General features: G+C 41.0%; 1 protein-coding gene across 1 annotated transcript in view; it reads right to left on the bottom strand.

Moving 5' to 3' along the window:
• Positions 1–632: 632 nt before the first annotated feature.
• Positions 633–23,770, bottom strand: part of NDNF (neuron derived neurotrophic factor) — a 41,488-nt gene continuing 18,350 nt past the window's right edge. The window contains exons 2-4 of the mRNA XM_040237376.1: positions 11,845–12,033; positions 4,359–4,483; positions 633–2,687 (exon numbers count right to left, since the gene is read on the bottom strand). Of these exons, the coding sequence (XP_040093310.1) occupies positions 1,294–2,687; positions 4,359–4,483; positions 11,845–12,033 (1,708 nt within the window). The 3' untranslated portion in view covers positions 633–1,293. The remainder of the gene's footprint in view (positions 2,688–4,358; positions 4,484–11,844; positions 12,034–23,770) is intronic.

The raw sequence follows: 23,770 nt of genomic DNA, 5'->3' as shown, positions 1-23,770 counted from the left end.
GACTTAAATCCCAGAGTCCTGTGACTCCTTCAAAGTTCTCATGACACCTCACGCGTAGAACCTGTGGAGAGTGAAACTATCTAAAACTGCTCCTTGCACAGAATTTTTGACAAATGTTTCTATTATGATTTGCCCACATTTTACCTTATATCTAAATTACTTCCTAAAGATTCGTGAACAATCGAAGCTAAAAGTATGAGACCACTGATGTTACAAAACAGTAGCTTCTAGTTTTCTCATTACAGTCCTAATTGATGGTCGCTCTGCCGCTTCCACTAGAAATCAAAACAGTTATTTTGCTAACATTCAAGCAGCTGGAAAATTTTGTCATATCCCAATGTTTGTACTTAAGCTTATTTTTTAAATAGAGGTAATGTATGTCAGGTGATTAAGGAATACTTCTCGAGCTACAGTATTCGGGGCTTGTCCTTTTAAGTACATTGGTGTGCTTTCAAGTCTCAACAGCTAGCTCCTATTCAAAATCAAAATACAAGTTACAGTAACTCTCTAATGCCACAGTAAGTTTAGAGAGATGCAGCATGCCTTCTGTTAGAAAAAGGTCAAATCTGGTGCCAAATTACACAAAAGCGCAGTTTTGGGGACAGAATGGAAATTGAATACACCAAGATTGCTACTTGGGAAAATGATCAGTATATAATCTAATATCTTTAATTTTATATACATGAATATAATGTATGTCAACTTTGTACATGAGATACATATAGTATTTAAACATTTTACTCAACAGATAAGAATTTACAATAACAATATAACTGACTAAAGAGCTGTCCACTCAATATACTTAGATCTGTACCTTAACAGGAAAAGAATTGAATAGTTTACAATCATAGAAACACTGACATTTGAAACAAGACTTTATAAAATAATTTATATATATATATATTTATATATATATATATCCTAGCATCTATTGAGAGGAATGATTTTCATTTGTGGCTGTGTGCAATGAATGGCATATTTTAAATTTTTAGGTAATAAAATAATTTAGAAGCAGTCCATGCAGTGGTCAAAGCAAGGGATGGCAGTTTCTTAAAGACGGCCTCTCTGATATCAGCGGACATCAGCCACACACGTGGTACCACTGGGGCACACTCGAACAAGTCTCCTCCAGCAATCAGTTACATAAAGTCCAATATACAGCCGTTGATACCCTTCCTTCCGTAGTACAAGTATAGGTCACAACTTGTCTTAGCTGGGGGAGCAGTAGTCAGTTCCTGCTTAATGTGACTGTCTCTCCTGAAGTTCTACGTGATACATCTCCATACGAGGTGACTAACAGAACTTTCTGGTTTTCACCACTTTACTCTGATACTTCACCGAGTGCCCTCCATGTGCTGTGACATAAACATCCAGCAGGTAAGATTTTCCAGGCTGAAGACCTTTAATTGTTTCTGTGGTAACTGCTTTTTGCAGGTTCTGACTGTGGAAATATTTACAGAGGACCTTCTCTGATTTCTTCCTCGTATCTGGGCCCAGGCATTGGTTTTGCTCTCGTTTCTTCTGGTCTTCATTGTAATTATCATCCACTTCCTTTTTGTAGATGCAAAACTTGTTCCTTTCCTGGGTGCCCAGCCAAGCCACCGTGACTGAAGAACAGGTGCGGAGCTTGTCGAAGGCTTTGATGCGCCTGTCTTCAGGAAGAGAGGGGAACGACTGCTTACTGGGCCGGGTGGTAGCCAGTATTTTCAGCACAGACGCGCCCTTCTTGTTTCCCTTCAGTCGGATGAGATATTTGGCTTTCGGTTTTCCTCTCAGCTGAAACTGCCGAATGCCTTCCACATTCTGAGACAAAAGGAGCTTCCCATCTCTTCTCACTTGGATTTGGACAGCGTCCAGACAAGAGTGAACGAAGAAGGTGGCCTTCTGGTGAGACGGGACGGGGGCAAACCTTAGAAACTTTGCCCCCTTCCTTTTGACGAACACGTCGGTGACTTTCCCGTCCTTCAGCTCCACCGTCTTCTGTTTGGCTTCCTCCTTGGTCCTGGCAAAGGTGCCCAGGTAAGCCGTGCTCATGTTGCTGTTGCTGTTAGCCACGAAGACGTCGAAGTAGTACTGCGTGTCGGGTTTCAGGTCCGAGACCGTGAAGATGTTCTTGTTGCCTATGCAGACCTTCTGAATGTCCGCCCTGGGCCTCGCGTGAGCCTGCCGCCCTAATTTGGGGGAAGGCTTCGTCAGGAAGCCGCGCTCCTTCGCTGAGTTCTCCGAAGCAAACCCGAAGTGGGCGAAGTCGAAAGGGCTGAAGTCCAGGCCGGGTTTGGGGGCCACCATGAAAGCGTCGTCCGCACTCAGCTTGGCCTCCACCGCGCAGAGGCTTTTGAAGTTGTGCTCTCTGCTGACGACCACGCAGTACTGAATGGGCTGCTTCAGCACCGAGGCGGTGGGGCTCGGCTTCCAAGCCAAGGTGACCGTGGTGCGTCCCAGGGACGTGACGTCAACCCGCGGGTCGTAAGGCAGTTCAGGGTAGGGCTGGTCAGACTCTGGAGTGGTGGTGGCATAGACTTTGAAATGCGTGTCTTTCTCTGTTGAAAGAAGCTCCAACTGATATAAACCAGATGGAGAACTAGAAGATATGAAATACTCCACGTCGTTGCCTTTGTAGGAGAACAGCTCCGTGCCTTCCTCGTTAATGACCTGCTGCTTCTGCTGGTCTAGAGGCTCTGGATCGCCTATAAGACACAAATGAGGCACAGGCTACACATCAGGACACGTGCACAAGCTTAAATGGTGTTTGTACAACAATTCAATTTAGTTTTTATCCATGATAAAAAGAATACATGTTCCTGTAGAAAATTGGGAGATACAAGAAGATAAAAAGACTTTCCATTAATATATGATCCAGAGACAGTCCTTTATTAATAGTTTGATTTCTATCAGGTTTTCTTCTACATGATTCATGCAATTGATACTATTCCATTTTTCTCTGTAACTTTATAACATTTATTATCATGTATATAGGTACCTAGAGAAACCTCCCTTTTTTCTCATTTATTATTATATACTAGAAATAATACAGTTGGTTAACTTTTGAGCATTATAATAATGCTCTTATATATGTAAGGCTTTCTGATTTTAAATGATTTCTTCAGAATAGACTCCAATTAGCGGAATTTTTAGGTCAGAGGCTGCAAATCTCTTAGAGACTAATCCCTACTGTCAAGCTGCTTACCAAAAAGATTCTACCAGTTTGCACTTGGATGGCTAGCCATTTCACTAATTTCGTTTTTGTTTGTAGGATCGGACAGTCTCATTAGAGTTAGATTATAAACCACCAGTAAGAGGATATAATTTTCAATGTGTAGAACACTTGCCCAGGAGGAATGAAGGGAAAGCATTGAAACTAAAATGTTTTGCTTTATTTTTGTTATCAGATATCACACAGATATCAGTGTGCACAGACATGAGAGGACCCAGAAAATGACTGCATAGCCAGAGTGAAGTAGATCTTTTCCAACGGAGCACAGGTTGAGAGTGAGGTACGTAGAATTTCATAGTCCTGAACCATGTGATGAACACAAACGTCACATGACTATTCCTTTCCTCTATCTGTCTCATCACTCCCCATATGCTCTTTCAACATTTTCCTAATTACAGTTCCCCCATCACTGTAAATATCCAGCTTGCTAACATCCTGTCACATCATCAATCTCAAGCCTTACTTAAAGCTAGGATGCCTTTGCCCCTTAAGTGGGGCGGGGGGGGTGGAGGTGAGGCGGGGTGCCATGGGCAGCATCAACCCAGGGCCTCAGACAGACTCTACTCATTTCTTTGTATCTCGTTATTTGCTTTCCATCATCTGAATCTTCCTTAAATGCCTAACCGACGCCTCCTTCTGACTTTCTTTTCATCCTGGACTTCCAGGGGTGCTAAATGCCCTTCTGTTCTCTCTTCCTATCTACTCTTTACTCCCCAGAGATCAGATACTCTCATCCTGGTTGCATATTAGAATCACCTATAGGGGCTTTTAACACACCAATGTCCAGATCACACACCAAGGCATTTAAATCACAACCTCTGAGGCAGGATCCAGCATCTAAAGCCCCACTGGTGATTCCAAGGTTCAGGCAGGACTGCAAACCACAGCCAGGGAAGCTAATCCGAACCTCTTGCCTTTCCCTGTACCTTCAGTCCCCACACCTGTCTCTCTCAATCTTTTTTTTTTTTTTTACCAAATCACAGTTGTCTGATGTCATCCCCATTCCCCACATCTCCTTCCTCAATGCCCAACTTCTCCTAAGCATCCATGCAGTTCTGTCTCATGAAGAGAAGGCTATATGTCTCATATCTTTCATCCATCCATCCATCCAGAGGTCTGGGACCAGGTCTGTCGGGGTACTCACCAGAGCCTTCCCCGCTTGCCTCCTCTGGCAGTTCCTGGAGGCTCAGCTTCCACTCTAAGGGTGCATCACAGGGCGTCACTGTGACGGACAATGGAGTGTTGTCCTCTTCAACCACAAAGAAATACCTGTATGAGAGTGGACCACTTCAGACGGTGACAACTTATCCTCACACTGAACAACCAAGATTACTGGAAAAATGACTTGGTTTAATTTGTGTTCATTTAACAGAAAATCAAACTGGCTATCTGACACAAATCATGATACTTTCAGCATTAACTGTGCAAGTCCATAGCCCAAAGTTCTGCAACCAGATTTACCATCAACATGGTATGACATAATTAGATGTTGAACCGAAATGTGTTGATTGCATATTACTTGGGTTAAGAATAAACAATTAACCCAGTTTGGGGGTGTTATTTAGCCCAGGCCCTGCCAGTGCAATGTAAGTCAGAACAAAGGAATTTCCAAGGACATTACCTTATAGGTACTGCATTTTCCATAAATTTAGTGATAAATTTGTAAGATACGGAGGGCACTCTAAGGCACTAAGTATTCCAAAAGATCAGTTTTACAGCTATGTCCTTCTGGAATGCATGTTGATCTCTGGCAAAATAACACTGTCTTCATGTTTTTACATTGTTGATGTTGTTCAGTTGCTTAGTCGATCAGTCATGTATGACCCTTTGTGATGCCATGGACTGTAGCACGCCAGGCTCCCCTGTCCTTTACCACCTCCTAGACTTTGCTCAAATTCATGTCCATTGAGTCAGTGATGCTTTCTAACATTCACTGCTGCCCCCGTCTTTTTCTTTCAATCTTTCCCAGCATCAAGGTCTTATCCAATAAGCCAGCTCTTTGCATCAGGTTTTTACATTAGTGACTTTTATTCACAGCTTTACTATTCCTTATCTTTTTGGAGAGAGCTATCTAATCACCATTTGAGAAACATTTTTAAAAGGTACAGATTACTGTGTTAGTCAGTGGAAAGACACATTTCTCTATCACTAAGATTTTCTGTTAATGTAAATAACCTAGTGATTTTCAAAGTTGAACTTCCCTGGTGACTCAGACGGTAAAGAATCTGCCTGCAGTGCAGGAGACTCAGGTTATAATCTCTGGGTTGGGAAGATTCTCTAGCTAGGGGAATGGCTACCTACTTCATTATTCTTGCCTGGAGAGTCCCATGGACAAGAGAAGCCTGGGGACTCCAGTCCATGGGGTCACAAAGAGTTGGACACAACTGAGCGTGTCATAAGAGTTGAGTGATTTTAAAACAATATTTTGAAAGATTAAAGCATTCTGTTCTACACATTCTTCTTAGATTTTTTTAAATGATGGCTTCAGAAAAACTTTTTAGGGAGAATAAATATTGCCTATGTATAACAATGCTATATCTTCTTACTCTGAATAATTTAGATGATTACGTTTATCTTTCAAAGCCCATAATCTTGCAAGGGAGGAAACAGGGGTTTTCCTCACTGGTTTCACCTCCTAGAGATGGTATCTCCTCAGTATCCCTTGCCTTTGCTTCTCTCCACATGCATCCCAATACCTTCTCCCGCCTGACCCCCACGTCTGTCCGCTCTGTCAGCCTCCTTTGTGGCTCCTCTCCCCTCCCTGATCTCTAGCCTGCCAGGTGAGCCAAGGACCTGTGCCAGAACACTTTTCTGGCATGCTCATGCCCTGTGTGAGCTCACCCAGGCTCACAGCTTTAACCTCTTGTATGTTAATGGTCCCCCAATTTAAATTGTCACCTGAATTCTTTTCTTCTCATATAATTGAATTAATGCACTTACGGCTGCTCTGGGTCTTTGTTGTCATGCGTGGTCTTTGCGTAGTTGCAGCACACTCTGTTGCGGAGCACCGGCTTCTCAATGAGGTTGAGTCTCCTGTTGCAGGGCATGGCCTTGAGCTTTAGCTCACTCGGGCTTTAGCAGTTGCAACTCCCAGGCTCTGAAGCGCTGGCTCTGTACTTGTGGCACATGAGCTTAGCTGCTCCATGGCATGTGGGATTTTCCTGGAGCAGGGATTGAACACCTGTCTCCTGCATTGGCAGGCAGGTTCTTTACCACTGAGCCCCCAGGGAAGCCGCAGCCTGAATTCTTAACTAAGTTTTAGAAACAACTATTTTCTTGCTGAGTTTCCCTGGTGGCTCAGCTGGTAAAGAATCCGTCTGCAATGCAGGATATGTAAGTTTTATCCCTGGGTCAGGAAGATCCCCTGGAGAAGGAAATAGCAACCTGCTCCAGTATCTTTGCCTGGAGAATTCCATGGACAGAGGAGCCTGATGGGCTATAGTCCATGGGGTTGCAAAGAATAGGACACAACTTAGCGACCAAACCAAATCTTCTTGCCATTTTCCCTTAGATAATACTGAAAATTTCAAACTTAGGGTGTCTAATCCAAGCTTCTCATTCTCTCCCCCAATCAGCCTCTCTTACAGTCTGTCTCTTCTCAGTAAATGACAACCCTAACCTTCCAGTTGCTCAGGACAAACATTTTAGAGTCATTCTTGATGTTTTCTTTCTCTTCCACTCCACATACACTGAATCAGCAGACATTTCTTGGTTTCGTCTTGAAAACATAGCGACTCCATCACTTTGTTCCACTTTCTCTGTTAACATCAGATCCAAGTCATCATTTTTTCTTTCTTGAGCACTGTAGTAGCCTTCTGAATGGTCTTATTTCTACTTTGAGCTCCTCAGTTTATTTACCTCCTTCCAGAAGGTGACATCCTTGTAAGCCTAAATCTGAACACACTTGCCTCAAGCCCTCCAAGCACTTGTTTCATTCAGAGTAAAAGCCGCAGAACTTGCCGTGATCTGGGTCCCCAACCAAACCTCTAAACTTGTCTCCTCCATCCTTTCCCTTCTTTACTCAGCTCCTTGCTCTCTTTGGAATATTTATGGCACACTATTGCCTCAGGGCCTCTTACTTGCTGTTCCTCCACCTGAGATGTGTGAGTTGGTCCATAAAGAAGTCTGAGTGCTGAAGAATTGATGCTTTTGAACTGTGGTGTTGGAAGAGACTCTTGAGAGTCCCTTGGATTAAAAGGAGATCAAAGCAGTTAATTCTAAAGGAAACTAACCCTGAATATTCACTGGACAGACCAATGCTAGAGATGAAGCTCCAATACTTTGGCCACCTGATGCAAAGAACCGACTCATTGGAAAAGACCATGATGATGGGAAAGATTGAGGGCAGGAGGCAATGGGGACAACAGAGAATGAGATGGTTAGATGACGTCATCAACCTGATGGACATGGGTTTGAGCAAACTCTGGGAGATAGTGAGGGACAGGGAAGCCTGGTGTGCTGCAGTCCATGGGGTCGCAAAAAGTAGGACTCCACTGAGCAACTGAATAACCACCATCTGAGATGCTCATCCTCTAGCTGTTGACCTTACTTGATCAGTCACTGCCTCAGTTCCCTTCTCAAGCACTATCTCACCATAGACCTACTCTGACTCTTTATGGAAGATATTCCCTTCCTACTCGTGAAGTTCTTCTACTCTTCATTTCTCTTCAAAGCACTTATATCACTAGCTGATGTATTACATATGCTTTCTTTCTTTCTTTCTTTTTTTTTTTTTTTTAAATTTTCCACCTCTCCTGACTAGAATGCAAACTACAAGAGGGCAGAGTATTTGGTTCAAAACTTAGGGAACAAAATAATTCTTCATAAATATTTGTTGAATTAATTAACAAATAGGTTTAGCTGTTTGCTTTTGGAAAAAAGTGCTTAACTGGTCAGAGAGCCTGAAATTCCTCAGTGGGGGGACCTCTGCCAGTGTTACTCCTATGTCATTATCCCTTTTGCTTTCTGTGCTTGGGCCACATAGGGCTTCTTTTGTTTTCCAGACTCAATCCCATCTTTGAGCCATTGGGATGTTTTCTCTGCCTGAAACACACCCTTTAGTCCTAACTAATATATATGAAAAATAAATAATTTTAATTGAAATATAGTTAATATACATGCCCTTACTCTCTGTCACTTCTTCACTTTCTCTTACTGGTGTGGCTCAGGTTCTTCACATACTCTGAGTGTCCTACACTTTTCGCTTGGGGCACCTGTTTAATTTGTGTAATGTTATTATTTGATTTATGTCATTTCCCCCACAAAGGCCCATTTAGGGTTCATTTTCCATGTCATTTTATTGCCAGCATTTAGCACAGATTTCTGCATGCAGAAGGTCTTGATAAACCTTTTTAATGAGTAAATTACTAAATGAATAAATAGAACAGGAGAATCATAACACCCACCTTATTCTAGCCTGAGGATACCTATGCTTAGAATCTACCTGAAGATACAAAATCTGGATGGAAATGTATGCTCCCGCTACCCCTATTCAAAGATGAATTAGGAATTGGAGGGTGGAGTTAGGGCTGTAGAAGGACAAATAAAGTGAAGGCCCTATAAAAGTAAAAACGACTTGTTCAGAATAAAGATAGGCAGTCATCCAGGCAAAATAACTAGATTATTGACTTGTTCACAGTATGGATTTTATGTACCTTAAGCATCCATAAAGATGGGTGCCAAATGGTTTAATTTTCAATTCAGTCAGATTTGGACAGTAGAGTTTTGTTCCTTTGGCCAGGTTGCATAGGTGATATTAAGCACATAAACACAACTGAACCTATCTACATTACAGAGAATTAGGTAAGACAAAATAATTTCTTTAGCATCATGTAATATAAAAGGTATTCAAAATTTTCTGCTTTTGTTTTTTATTTTTATGTGGGTAGCAGAGCTAACCCGTGCTGAAATCCATGTGCAAGTTCATTTATTATCTTCTCTTCTCATTTCAGTCAAGAAAGTAGTTTGTTTCCCAAAGTAAGCAACTGTGTCTTAGTAACTTGAATACAGGCCATAAGCAACCAATAACAAAGAAAACAATGCCTGCATTCCACAAGGTAATCATTATACATATAAAACTTCAGGGAGTCCCTCTAAGTCAACATCTTCATATGGAAACACTTATCATTTAGGGATTAAAGATAATCTGAATAAACTTTAGCAATTTGACAAACATGTATTGTCTACCATGCTCAGCACACTTGTGGAAGGAGCTGCAATCAGAGATGATAGGATATGCTTTACAAACTTCAGGTATTCACTGGCTAGGGAGAGAGACCGAAATGTGATAAATATGCTCCAAAGTATAATGCTGGAGTGAGGGATAAACACTCCATGAACCATTTAGACTCTGGAATTTATGTATAAACATAAGAATAATTAATGAATTTGTTTTCTTTTGCTGTTCTCTGCTGCCAAACCTTATCTGGAATTTCATCTTTAGCTGTAATATCAACAATGCTTATGCGTATCTCCTGTCACATATTTTAGCTCTAGAAATGACTGTGGCTTCAACTCTTTAACTAGTGTAAGTTAACATTACATCCAAATGTAGATATCAAAGTCTCCAATCATTGTTTGTGAGGAAGAAAAGACCAAAGGAATGAACAAACTGAAAACATAGGGAGGAAAGGAGCATGTGTTGTTCTGAAACGTCTTATAATAAAAACATGTTGCTTGAAAGGAAAAAAATGTAATTTTAAGACAGCTCTTAAAACCAAAACTTATTTAATTTGTAAGAGACTGGAAGATCAAGGGTAAACTATTTATTTGATTAAGTGATATGATTACATAATAAAGAATGTTGTCTTTTCAAGAATGCTGCAAAGTAGTGTACAAGTCCATATGGAAAATCAAAGAAATCGTTAAAGAAAAATTTGCATTCACTCAAATATTTCAAGAGACAAAAGGATATAAAAAGCAAAATGGTTTGGCATGAATTCAGCTGATATTTAATAAGACTAATTTGAATCATTAGAACTGCCTTCCCTGCCCTTCCCTGTTTACACAGACTAAATCTCTGTAAATACCAAGACGTCGTTTCTTCAGTGTAATTATCCTTGCATTTTGTGCCTTTATTTATTCTTATGAATGTCCTTGAAAGAGCCATAATTATTTTATGTATTACTGACAAATCAGTTCCTAATCTATTACCTTCATTAAAATGAATACTTTCATTCAGGTGGTACTGAAATGATACCCAAACAACAGGTCACATCAGTCACAAGTAAACTTATTATTTACTCTCGTTCAGACTGTCCAGATGGCAACATGACTTTGCCACTCAGTAGAAGGGGAGAACCACCTTCCATTCTTAGTGTCAATCAAAACTGAAGTGACAAGAGAAAAATGCCCTAATGATTTGCTATACCTCAATCTTTGGAAAATGAATTGTTGATGATGACATATAGTATTAACCTTTGGAATACCAAGGCACCCCAAGTTAAAAGGAGAAGTTGTTTTTGAAATATGATAAAGAGGAGTTTGGGCACTGCAAAATAAGTAACTTTAAATATATGTAGTTTATATGATATATATATATATATTTGTATGATCGTGAAGAAAGCTGAGTGCTGAAGAACTGATGCTTTTGAACTGTGGTGTTGGAGAAGACTCTTGAGAGTCCCTTGGACAGCAAGGAGATCCAACCGGTCCATTCTAAAGGAGGTCAGCCCTGGGTGTTCTTTGGAAGGAATGATGCTAAAGCTGAAACTCCAGTACTTTGGCCACCTCATGCGAAGAATTGACTCATTGGTAAAGACTCTGATGCTGGGAGGGTTTGGGGGCAGGAGGAGAAGGGGATAACAGAGGATGAGATGGCTAGATGGCATCACCAACTCGATGGATGTGAGTTTGAGTGAACTCCAGGAGATGGTGATGGACAGGGAGGCCTGGTGTGCTGCGATTCATGGGGTCACAAAGAGTTGGACACGACTGAGCAACTGAACTGAACTGAACTGATATGTAATTTTTAAAGGTCAAAGTATTTAGAAGCATGATATGAACTCAGTTTGTTGATGTTGGCATGAAGATAAATGAGCTCATCACTTTTTGGTTTGATGCTTTCAAAACCCTATTGATCAAAGAAATATCCTTATAAGTCAATGCAAACCCCTGAAGAATCACATGTATTAAATAATTTCATTTATCCTCCAGAGTCATACTTAGAAATTTCCTACCACCCAGAAGAAAAGAAAATCTACTCTCTCCACCCAAAAGATCACAATCAGTGAGAATCAAAGAGCTATATGGTGACTAGAAGTGGCACTACCATTTTTTTTTTCTTACTTAGAGAAAAATACACAATGCTATTCAGTGGCTCAGATGGTAAAGAATCTGCCTGCAACGCAGGTTACCCAGGTTCAATCCCTGGGTCAGGAAGATTCCCTGGAGAAGGAAATAGCAACGCACTCCAGGATTCTTGCCTAGAGAATTCCATGGACAGAGGAGCCTGGCGGGCTATAGTCCATGGGGCCACACAGACTCGGACACGACTGAGCGACTGACACTTTCACTTTCATTCAGAGATTGATTGCAAATAATCTAAACTAAGCAAGTCTAAAAGTTTACTTTCTTTTTTAGAGACACCCTTTCTGAGTTTATTGATAAAGGAAGTACGGCAGGGAGAATACCTTTTAGGTGTGTCTCTAAAGAGATAACTGCTAATTTCAGCTCCATCTGGAATTACTGACGAATCATGAAAAAATGCCTTGTCTCGAATTTGCATCTGAAAGAGCTCCTCATCTCGAGTAGGCAACTTCTGGGTCCTTGAGCTGAGTGGTAACAGCAGCCACAGCATACACCAGTGGAGAGGCACCATCCTGGGGCAACAAAAATAATTGCTTATGTTAATTCTACAGGCAAAACATTGGGCAATTTGCAAACTTTCTGATGGTTAACACTATTTTGGTTTCCACAGAAAAAAACTGTATTATGTACTCTGGATACATACACATGAGCTTGAGGGCAACTTTGCTGGTTTGTTTTTCAAAGTATTTCATTGAGTTGATGATGGATTCACCAGAATTTCAGTTACTAAACAGCTTTTGAAACAAAAGAACCCTTTTATATATATATATAAACCTTCACCATATTAAAAAGCAGGCTTGGATTCCCACTTTAAATCAAGAAAGACCATTGGAAAGTTCTATAGTTAGGTCAGCTGCCTTAATCTCCAGCAGAGTTATGTATTTACCATCCCAGTCTTACATTTTGGCATTAATCACTGACTTTCCATTAAAAGACATAAACAGTCATGGATCGCCCTCTAGGGCACCTTGCTGGAGGGGTGTTTTCAAGGACACCACCTTCTGCGTGTGCCCTTCTCCCAACAGGAAGCTTCAGGCAGGTAAGCTTCTTTTCACGTCAAGTGCTTGTGAAAGGCTTTGCTTCCTTTGAGGATTTGGTGCCAGTTTTCCTCAGAAAAAACCTCTGAACGGAGTTGTTTTCCCTTATCTCTTTGACAACATACATCAGCGAATTCAAGCATTAGGGAAATATATTGTTTTTACATTGAAGTACTTTAAATAGTGCGAGTCAAATGCAAATATTTGCAATAATTTGAGATGATTTGAATGCCAGTTTTGTTTCTAAAAGGCCATTGCTATAGCTATGAGGTCACTTCTACTTAAACCATCACTTCACTTTAATTTTATCCTTCTTTGAGGGCTACCAAAAATATATTCATACAACTGAACATATTTTTTGAGGGGAATATACTTTTCTTTTCTTTTTTTTAAATGAGAGTTTGAGAAGTAATTTTTCCCAGTGAGCTTGCTTGCTCAGAAAGTTCATGTAACTTGCTTTTTCAAAAGTCGTTATCTATCATTGCTCTGCAACTTTCCATACAAAATATCTGCAGTATTTAAGAATTATTGTGTGCAAAATATGCAGGCATCCCTGGTGGCTCAGAGGTAAAGAATCCGCCGGCACTGCAGAAGATGCGGGGAGATCCCCTAGAGAAGGAAATGGCAAACCACTCCAATATTCTTGCCTGGAAAATCCTATGGACAGAGGAGCCTCACAGGCTGCAGTTCATAGGGTCACAAAGAGTTGGTCAGGTATGACTGAGCATACCCACCTGCATGTGCAAAACACAGTGTTAAGTCCATTAACTGCACTATTGCATTTAATCTTCACAGTAACGTTATGAAGTATGTACTAGCCTCATATAAGAACAAACCTCCTTTAACATAAGCAGAGAAAGGATATAAACCCAGGAGAATCTGACTGCAAAGCCCAAACATTTATCCTCTATAATCTCTCTCAAGAAAGCAATAGAGGTTCTTATTTCCCATCCTTATTTCTCAATTGTATTGAGATTGAATGAAAATTCAATGTCATTGAATGACCGAATGTTAAGAAAGTTGGCTTTTTGGTCTCAGCTCCTAATTAAAACTGTAATCTTAGGCAATTGACTTCACATTCTGGACCTCAATTTTATGAACGGTTTGGATAGAAGGTTTTTCTAAAATCTGAAAATGAACAATGACTGAGCACTAAAATCCTCTTCCCAAATAGCTGGCAGATTCCCTGGTGGCTCAGACGGTGAAGAGTCTGCCTGTAATGTGGGAGACTGGGGTTTAATCCCTGGGTCGGGAAGATCCACTGGGGAAGGAAATGGCAACCCACTCCAGTATTCTTGCCTGGAGAATCCCATGGATGGAGGAGCCTGGTCAACTACAGTCCATGGGTCACAAAGAGTCGGACACAACTGAGTGACCTCACTTTCACTTTAGGAATAAAAACATCCCTCTTTAAGTTTCATTAAATTATCTGTCCCTCAGATACCCAGCTGACTGTCAAAGAGGGGAGCCCAAGTCTGGCTGGGGGTGTTAATGGGAGCTCCCGTGACTTACTTAGACCAACGTTGTATCTATGAAAGATGGCTTGGCAGATCAAAATCAAAACTCAGTGAACCTATTCCAAATAAGTAGGGACATGGTAGAGAAAACTGAATGGAACCTCCATTCATGACACCTAGCCTCTCCCCTTCCGATGCCCTTTGTCCTGTAGCTAACAGAAATGCAAAATCCAAATGGGATTTGATATGCTGCTCCTGTGAAACAGGTGGCAAAGATAAAGAACCTGATAAACAACCCGCCTGCCAGTGCAGGAGACATGAGACATGGGTTCGATCCCTGGGTCAGCAAGATCCCCTGAAGGAGGGCCTGGCACCCCACCCCAGTATTCTTGCCTGGAGAATCCCAGGGACAGAGAAGCCTGGTGGGCTACAGTCCACAGATCACAAAGAGTTGAACACGACAAAGTGATTTAGCACACACCCTGTAAAGAAATACTCATTATTTCAACAAAAGAAAACTTATTCAGTTTACTTTGCAGCGGCATTTCTGAAACTTTAGCAGAGGAGTCCAGATAACAAGAGACATCTCTTTAGAAATGGTTAGAATTTGACTTTCCATATTTATTAGGAATGGAGAGCCAAAATGCCAGGGAAGCACTTGTGAGTGAGATACTCAGGCGTACTTGCCCTAGAACCACTCAAGGGCAGCCTTCCCTCATTAGCCCTGTATTTGCCCTGAAAGCTGTCAACTGCACACAACTGAGCAGGACAAACTGCCCAGTGCCCCAAGGTATCTGGGATATTTAGGTCAGCCCCAGGGTTAGAGGGCTAGCTAGTTATGACTGGTGGAAATTTTTCCAGCATCCTCAGCTGCCCATGGGAGGAACTTTCTCTTATTAAATCAGCTAATTGTAAGAGATGAATTTTAAGTTAATAAGAACAATATTAATAAATTTCGCTGTGTATGTGATGCATGCCAGGCACTCTTGTAAGTGCTTTATATCTATTATCTCATATAATGTTAGCAACAGCCCTATGGTGTAGGCAATATTATTTATCTTTCCTCAAAAATAATCAAATTGAGGCTTGGACGAGTACGATCATATAGTGACTACAACACGATATGAGGAACGTAAAGTCTCAGGAGTGACTTTAAAAGTGTGATGAATATGATTATTATACCTTCCTCAGCATCAGCTACTTCATGATGTAATGCTCGGTAAAGTGAACAACTGCAGATGATAGGCTTATGCAGAGGACGTGTTAAAGACAGTTATCCATGGGACTCTGTACTTGTCTGTGCATAGGTGGGAAGCAGAAGAACTGACTGCTTTTGTTCCAGATTACCATCTTTGCAAGGATGTTTGTGTAATTCATAGCCTTGAAGATAACGCTTCTGGGGCCAAGAGCAGGCGTGATCATTACCCATTATGAAAACCCGAGTTCGCTAAGCTCAGGGCTGCTCTCTTGTAATAACCCCCACTGTAGGTACTGGTGCCACAGGTCCCTTTTGCATCATCCTGTGAGATTCGAGGGTCAGGGGGTGAGTGGCAGAAAATGGTACAGCTGTGGATCTGTGGCTCCTGCTGTCGCTCTAAGTAATGAAGCCCTTTGTCACTGACCCAGGGGTCTCATGGTATCTAGCATCCATGAAACTATGGCAGGCTAACTTGATAGCTTGCAAGGAGGGCAAAATCTCAAACACGTTACAGGGCTAGACCCCAAGCGTTTACTTGTTATTACTTTACTGGCTTGTTGACTTTACTGGCTCAGGTAGACATTTTTATTTAGATAGTCACCAACAGAGAATAGACTAAACTTTATCTTTTGCTTTCTTTATACAAATATCATATTTCCACAGCTTAAATTCTATCAGGCCACATTTTCTGTTTCTGAAACAGTTTTAACCGTTTTAATTGGTACATCAGTTATGGGCAAAACAGACACTTTTCAGAAAAGTGTTTAAAATTAGTATGCTCCCTTTTATTTTTATTGTATTTACAGGAGAAGATGGGTGTTAACTGAACCTATTGTGGTTATCATTTCACAAGGTATGTAAATCAAACTATCACGCTGTATGGCTTAAACTTACACAGTGATGTATGTCGATCACTCTTTAACCAAACTGGAAAAAAGTTAGAATGAATCTCCAAACACTGGAATTTATATCTATAGGCTTATTGTTTTCAGAATATTATCTAATAACATTTGTCTACTGCTGGGGGAAAAAAAAAACATATTCAGTTATTAGGGAAACCCAATAATTTGTTCAATTTGATCAGGTTATGGGCAGAATTTTTCTAACAAAATGTATTTAAAAGCAGCATTAAATATAGTTAATCAAAAAACTATCATGCAGACATATTATGCATATTTTTACAATTTATATTCACTGATTCAAGTTTAAAGCTTTATGCAAGCATTGTTTAAAGGATTAAATTTTATAGAATTTTTTTCTCTACCAAAAAAAAATTCTTAAATATTCAACTTAAGAATTAGTCACTTTAAATAAGTAAGGGAAAATACATTCTTAAGAATAAGCCGTGGGTAAGCCAGTACTTTGGCCACCTCATGTGAAGAGTTGACTCATTGGAAAAGACTCTGATGCTGGGAGGGATTGGGGGCAGGAGGAGAAGGGGACGACAGAGGATGAGATGGCTGGACGGCATCACGGACTCGATGGACATGAGTCTGAGTGAACTCCGGGAGTTGGTGATGGACAGGGAGGCCTGGCGTGCTGCGATTCTTGGGGTTGCAAAGAGTCGGACACAACTGAGCGACTAAACTGAACTGAACTGAAGCCAGTCTATAACAGACTTTTCTTCTGAGATTACAAAAGTGCCCTCTAATGGCATAACTATTTCTTTCATTTCTTTTTGTTCCTTCGAGGTACCTAGAGCTCATCTAGGTTTAAAGTTTAATGTAAATAATGTTTCTCAGAATTTCTCTTTCAGAATTATTACTTCTGCAATGGGTAATATGGTGGGTGATCCAGGAAATGTGTCTGCACATCAAGAAATCTTGCTGAGTTTCTACAATCAAAGGTCTAGTTCCAACAGAAGTAGAACGTTGCTAAGATGGTTGCAAATGTTTTTATTTTGCTGGACAGAGTGATCAACTTGGTTGCACAATGATTCTCAGCCCAGAAAAACTAAGTGGTATCATCCTATTAAACTGAGAAGATCGACTTCAGCTGTTTCAGTTGTAAAGATCTGGTAAGTCAGGTACATGGATGTTAATCCAAAACTCCGAGATTGTTTGTTCGGTCAGAGGCTTTCTCCATATTTGGCACACACCTTCCTATCTTACCTAGGCTGAGGCTGACCTAATGATTTTATATACCTCAATCTCTAACCTAGATTACTGTAATTTAGATATTGGTGATGAGAAACAGTTTTATCCTTTGAAGTCCCAATGCATCCTAGAGTCAAAGAAGAAATTATTTTTGAAATATAATTGTTCAATGAGATGTATCATGTATTCTATACTTAGAAATACATAGAAAGGTAGAGAGAGGTTTGGACACTGAAAAATAAATAACTTTAAATGTTATTAGTTTATAGGATACATATACACACAGAGTTAAGGAAAATAATTCAGACACATTATATGAATCCCATTAGTTGATGCTGTGGGGGGGGTGTGTGTCTGTGTGTGTGTGCACCCCGTGCACACGCTAAGTCACTTCAGTCATGTCCAACTCTGCGATCCTATGGACCACAGCCCGCCAGGCTCCTCTTACCTGGGATTCTCCAGGTAAGAATGCTGGAGTGGGCTGTCATTCCCTCCTCCAGGGGATCTTCCTGACCCAGGGATCGAGCTGCGTCTCTTAGCTCTCCCTCTCCTGCATTGACACATGGGTTCTTTACTGTCAAAGTTGATGTTAGAGTAAATGAGGAGAGGTTCTAAAAGAAGCACCTTTTATACACAACATTTTACTTCTATATTTGCTGCCCCCTCTCTGGAACGTGAGTGAGCACTACTGCTCTAGGAGGATGGAGAGGGACTGCTTTAAATGTCTGAGGATGTGATGACTGGAGCTGCTTCACCCACTTGCTCTCCCACCTTCTCTGCAGGGCTCTCTGTTGCCAGCCCTAGAGAGGGCAAGTGGAGAGTGGACCACAGAAGATGAACTGAGGATTAGTTTTAAAGAAAATGCCAGTGAAGAGATGGGAAGCATTTGTATTATTCTAAAAGAGGTAGGGAGTGGAGCAGCTGACGGATAACTGAAGACACAGAAAGAATTCTAAGACTTTATTTTTGGCATTAACTTGAACTTTTTATTCTATGGGGCTTTCAGTATAGTTAAAAGAAATAGTCAAATTGACCTGGCATATCCTTTTTTCACACACCTTGAGAACTGTAAAATGGTCATATGGTAAGCAAGAAAAAAAATTAAAGGGACCTTGAACAATTTATCAATGTACTAACTAAAAACCCAGGATGACCCTGGTCACTACAAAAAACCCACAATAGGCCTAAAAGCAAATAATATGTTCCCCAGGGAGTCGGTAGCAGCTTCTCCACTGTCATTTTGCAAAATTTATCTCCAATTACATAGTAAACTTGGTTAACCCACTGATTCACTTAGTGAAAATGAAAAGGTACTATTAGAAATGGTGTAAACAAGGATAATAAGTAGATAAGTCTGGTTAATTATTTTTACTTCTTTGAAATATGTATTAAATGAATTTAACCACAAATCCTAATTGAGAATCTTGTCTTAGGAGTAGAGAGATATTTCAAACCACTAAAAAGCTTGCATTTAATATTTATAGACTGCTGTTTAGTTACATTATCTTACTAATGTAATACATTTTCAAGTCTGGTAAATAAAACATTCTTTCAGGTTTTCATGGAACTTTCCAAGGCTTTCTGAATAGAAGATGTCATACAAATTAAGGGATCGTGACCTTTCCCATTTTTGTGGATTCCTCAGAACAGCAGCGACAGCTCTACCTGCCTAGGAGAAACATGATAAAATCAAGTTCCTCCATCACCTTCCCACCACCCAAGGTCCTGCAAATTCCCGTAAACATGTGAACATAGTTGTAAAAAATGTCATCAAGCTCTTATAGACATTACATGGTATAAAACTTAAAAAGATCAGATTCATCAGGATAAATAGGCCACATGTAGTACACAATCAGAAAATTCATCGAGTCATTAAGATTCACTTAAAAACTATCCAGTGTGCCCAACCATGTGTCTGCCACAAACATGAAATAAATTCACAATGACCAAAAAGAAGGATGGGCATTCTGAATTTACTTGAGACAAACGCATCTGGAATAAATAAAATCTATTGTTTAATTACAGAGACTGGAAAGTGCATGATTATAATTTAGTGAGGATAATTTTAAGGAAAGGTCTGCCGCAGAGATTTCTGTTCTTTTCTTTTCCTTTTTAAGTGCAAACATTTAGTCTTTTAACTTCTATTTTTATACTCGAGGGCATTTGTTTTTGTTTGAATCATCCATGCCACATCTGATAATAAATCTGAAGCATCTGATCTAGCTGTAAAGAAAAAAATGTAGCTTTGGTCAGGGGAATGGCCCCCCATGTCTGCCAGGATCTGCTCTGTGAGCAAGGAGGGGTGGATTGTGGTGGGGCCGGGGAGGTTGCCGGGGGTGCTCTGTCTTTGCACTTTGACAAAGTAAAATGCCCATCCTGGATCTACAGACTCCCTCAAGGCAGAAAAAAAAGGAAAAAAAAAAAAAAAAAACAACCACTGATTTCCAGAAGCTGTTTTGTTCTCCTGCCTTTTGTAAACAATGAGAATATTAACTGAAATTAATTGGTTGTCCCTATAAATGTAGATAGCCTCTGCTATGGTTGAAAATTGCAGGGAAACGGGATATTGTGGTTTGGCATGTTTTCATATTTGGTAAGGGTGAAAGCAGCAAGTAGGAGTCCAGGGCTCCCGGTCAGCATTGAGTGGTCCTCTGCCCTGGCTGGGTAAGCTCCTGTTCCCTGATAACCTCAAATGCAGCTGCAATATTTCCAACTCCTATGGCTCTATAGCGCAGAGCCAGCCTTGGGCACAGAATTCATAGGCTAAAGCTCTCTAAATGTGGGCTGTCATTACAGAGTGGAATGATTATTAAGGGTTTTAAGAGTTCATTATATCAATAATCTATGGATTAAGGACCTTCACAGGCATTTCAATGGCAATGAGTCCAACCTCCTCTACCACTTCTCTAAATGATTGCCAACTTTCATTCTGGAAGGAAATTAAATTAGTATGAAAAAGCAATGTAAAATTAAAACATGCCAAAGATCTGAATAAAGTTTCCATTCTGTCATCCCCTCCCCTCTGATCTTCATGGTATGCAGTTCATAGCAGGGCCAAGGCTGGGGCACTTTAATTTTAAAAGATAGCCAAGCCTACATAATAAGAATAGCTTGAAAGAGGATCAGGTTTTAAACGAAGTAACCTTGTATTCCAGCAGCATTAATGCCAACAGAATAATGAACAATAGAAATGGCCAAAATAAATGTACTACAGAGAGACAGGAGTCTTTGATTTAAGAAGCCAGATTCATTTTACCAAAGGAAGGAGTAAATCTCCTACAATGCATCTGATAGGTGATTCAAAGGTATGATAAATTCAAAAGCAATTTAGAAGATAATGCAAAGTAAAACTGAAACAAGATTCTAAATATCCTCGTCCAATCAGAATTTCCTCTGTAGTTACAACTGTAATAGCTGGGCTCATTTTCACTATCTTAGAAGCTAATGATTCCTGGAATAATGAAAGCTCCTAAGGGAGGAATAATATGCTCGGTTGCTTTTCTTACTTTAGTTTGGCAGCTAAGCCTTATTTCCTGTTGATCTGCAACAAAATGGAAATGACTTCTTGTGCAATGTTCCCCAAAGTTGTTCATAAAGGGGACACGCCATCCTCGACAGAAATTCAGCTGATGGAACATGGCAATGTGCCAACAGCACCTAGCAGCATCACACATCAGCCTTGAAGATGGGATATGAACTGTCATGATCGGCAGAGTGCCTGCCGTTGAAACACGCCAAAAATACCCTGAAAGTGTACTGACCTTGACTACCCATACTGGTCCACCGTTTAGCACTGAGTTGAGTTGATGTTAATTATGCATAAGAGTACGTGAACACCTACCAAGAGGGAGAGGGTGGCTGAGATTATAAACAAATGCTAATTAGAGCTGGAGTGAAAAATCCCTAAGAACTGGTGAGGAGAGAATAGGACTCAGTGGAAGTAAGAGGAGAAGAATGAACTAGACTCAGGAAAGGGAGATGGAGGTAGGGAGGGCAGGGAGTTGATTCGAAGGAGGACTGCATCAGGAAGAGTTAAACAAATGTCAGCTGAGCCCCTGCAGGTGCTGGACGCTGAATGATATGCCACTTGTACAAGACTTCCTCTCTTCTTGAGGTATTTGCAGTCTAGCAAGAAGTGAGGAAGAAAATATTCTTATGCAGAGGCAAAGAGAGATCAGTATGGAACGAATGGCAAAGATCTGTAAAAGCAAAATGCTCCTTTCTAAAGGGTGTGAAAACTTAGCTAAAAGACGATAAAGTCCCGTAGTTTACAACCTATGTTTCTTAGCCATTACTGAAATTCCCGGGATGAGTTCTGAAGAGGGTCCTTAAAAGGTCATCTCATGTGCCTGAGACCATGGAGAAAGACCCCAGAGGCAAGGACAAGTATTTCTTCAAGACAGGCTACAAGACAGTTTCAAAAATCACTATTCTCTTTTCCACACAAAATCTCTGTCCCCTGACCTGGAAGCATGGTTCAGGAGGAAAACCGCAGACTGAGAGTTAAGACACATCCGCTGTGGGCGGGAGAACTATCCATGATGATGGCTTGCTCTCAAGGTACCCTGCGGCTCTGGGTCCATCTAGAGTGAGTCAATCCTATCTCTTACAGAAGCCGGCAGCACAGGGCAGGAGTGAGGCTCCCCCAGGACACACTGCAACTTGGGTTCCTCTCTATCTAATTTTCAGACAAGAAAGAACAGGCTACGGACAGAGTGAAGGAAAACCAGCCTGCTTTTATGGAAACCTGGCCATCCACTTCATGAACTGAATGGTTACTGCTGTAGGTTAACCTTCAGAAAGGGCTTCCACAACCCCAGTAATAGCAGAGAATATCAGTGTGAAAGTCTACTGGCAAGCCAACCCAATTCTCCTTTCCTGGAGATGATCATTAACACACTAGAGGTGGGTTGTTGTGGACTTACTGCAGGTTGGGACTATAGTATATCAGCTACAAATTTGATATTTTTACACTTACTTCAGCCTATAAAATAAATTGCTGTAAAAGCTCCAGGAAAGGAACTTTTCGGGAAGATACTCCATAGATTCTTAGGACACCAAAAACAAGATACGGTCAAAAGAGCTAAAACTCAAGAGAACAAGAATTTTCTAAATTCTGACTCCATCTTCCAAACCAAAGTGGGTAATGTGAGAGTCAAAACTGTTAGGAGCCCAGCCATGTCCAATTCTTGGGGACCCCACGGCCTGTAGCCCGCCATGCTTCTCTGTCCATGGGATTTCTCAGGCCAGAACACTGGAGTGGGTAGTCACTCCATTCTCCAAGGGATCTTCCTGATCCAGGGATCGAACTCAGGTCTTGTGCATTGCAGGCAGATTCTTTACTGTCTGAGTCACCAGGTTAATAATATGAGGATTCAAAAGAAATATCCTAGGAATATATAATCTACTTATAAAGACAAAAGTTACATACCCAGACACCAGACATGTCCATATCACTCATTCACTGTCTTGTTCCTTAACATATATGCAATGAGTCCTTGCTGCATGCCTGGCACTCTTCTGGGGCAGGGGTGACCTTGTGAATCTGTGTTCTAGTGTAGGTGACAGCATTATACAGATGCATAAATAAGAAAACACTATTGGCTGGTTTTCACTGTCACGGAGAGAATTAAGAGGACTGTGGGAAAGACAGTGTGGTGATGCCTACTCTAGATGTACATTTATTTACATATTTTATTATTTTTCGGGCCGCACCATGTGGTATGTGAAATCTGCTCTGAAGAGTGATCAAACCTGTGCTCCCTGCATTGGGAGCACAGAGTCTTAACCACTAGACCACCAGGGAAGTCCTCTAGATAGTATATTTAGAGAAGATTTCTTGGAGGAAATGGCATTTACTCTGAGATATAAAGGAAAGGAAGCCAGTAAAACAAATGTCAGGGGAAAGAGCATTCCTGGCTCAGAAACGGCAGGTGCAAAGGCCCTAAGGCGGCACAGCCATGGGGAACCGCCGAGAGGAAAAGATATCCGTGCAGAACAGGGTGAGTGATGGGGAAAGATGAAGGCAAAGGGAACACCACACACAGCCTTGCAAACCATACGAATAGGTTAGGATTCTATCCCGAGTGTGGTGGAGAGCCTTTCAGTAGGCCGGGAACCGTGATCTGGTTCACGGCTTTAGGAAAAACTGTGTCTATTACACAGAAAATGTAATAGACATTTGGAGGAAGGGATCATCGTTAAAGCAAAAAGCAAACTCATCTCTGTAAGAGCAAAAAGAACCGATGAAGGGAAAGCTACTACAGTTGTTCCCGGTAGACATGCTAATGGCTTAAACCTCACGGCAGAGGTGGAAAGGAGTGGGGAGATTCAGGATATGTTTAATAGGCAGGGTCAGCAGAATGCGCAGGTGAGCTGGAGGTAGGGAGGAGGGATCAAAGGTAACACCTTGATTATAGGAACCTAGATACAAGAAAAGGACAAAACATAAGTAATGGAGA

The sequence above is a fragment of the Oryx dammah genome, unplaced genomic scaffold (assembly GCF_014754425.2).
Source record: "Oryx dammah isolate SB20612 unplaced genomic scaffold, SCBI_Odam_1.1 HiC_scaffold_3, whole genome shotgun sequence".
NCBI lineage: Eukaryota > Metazoa > Chordata > Mammalia > Artiodactyla > Bovidae > Oryx > Oryx dammah.
The sequence above is the reverse complement of the archived record's forward strand: the minus strand, read 5'-3'. Positions and strand labels throughout refer to the sequence as shown.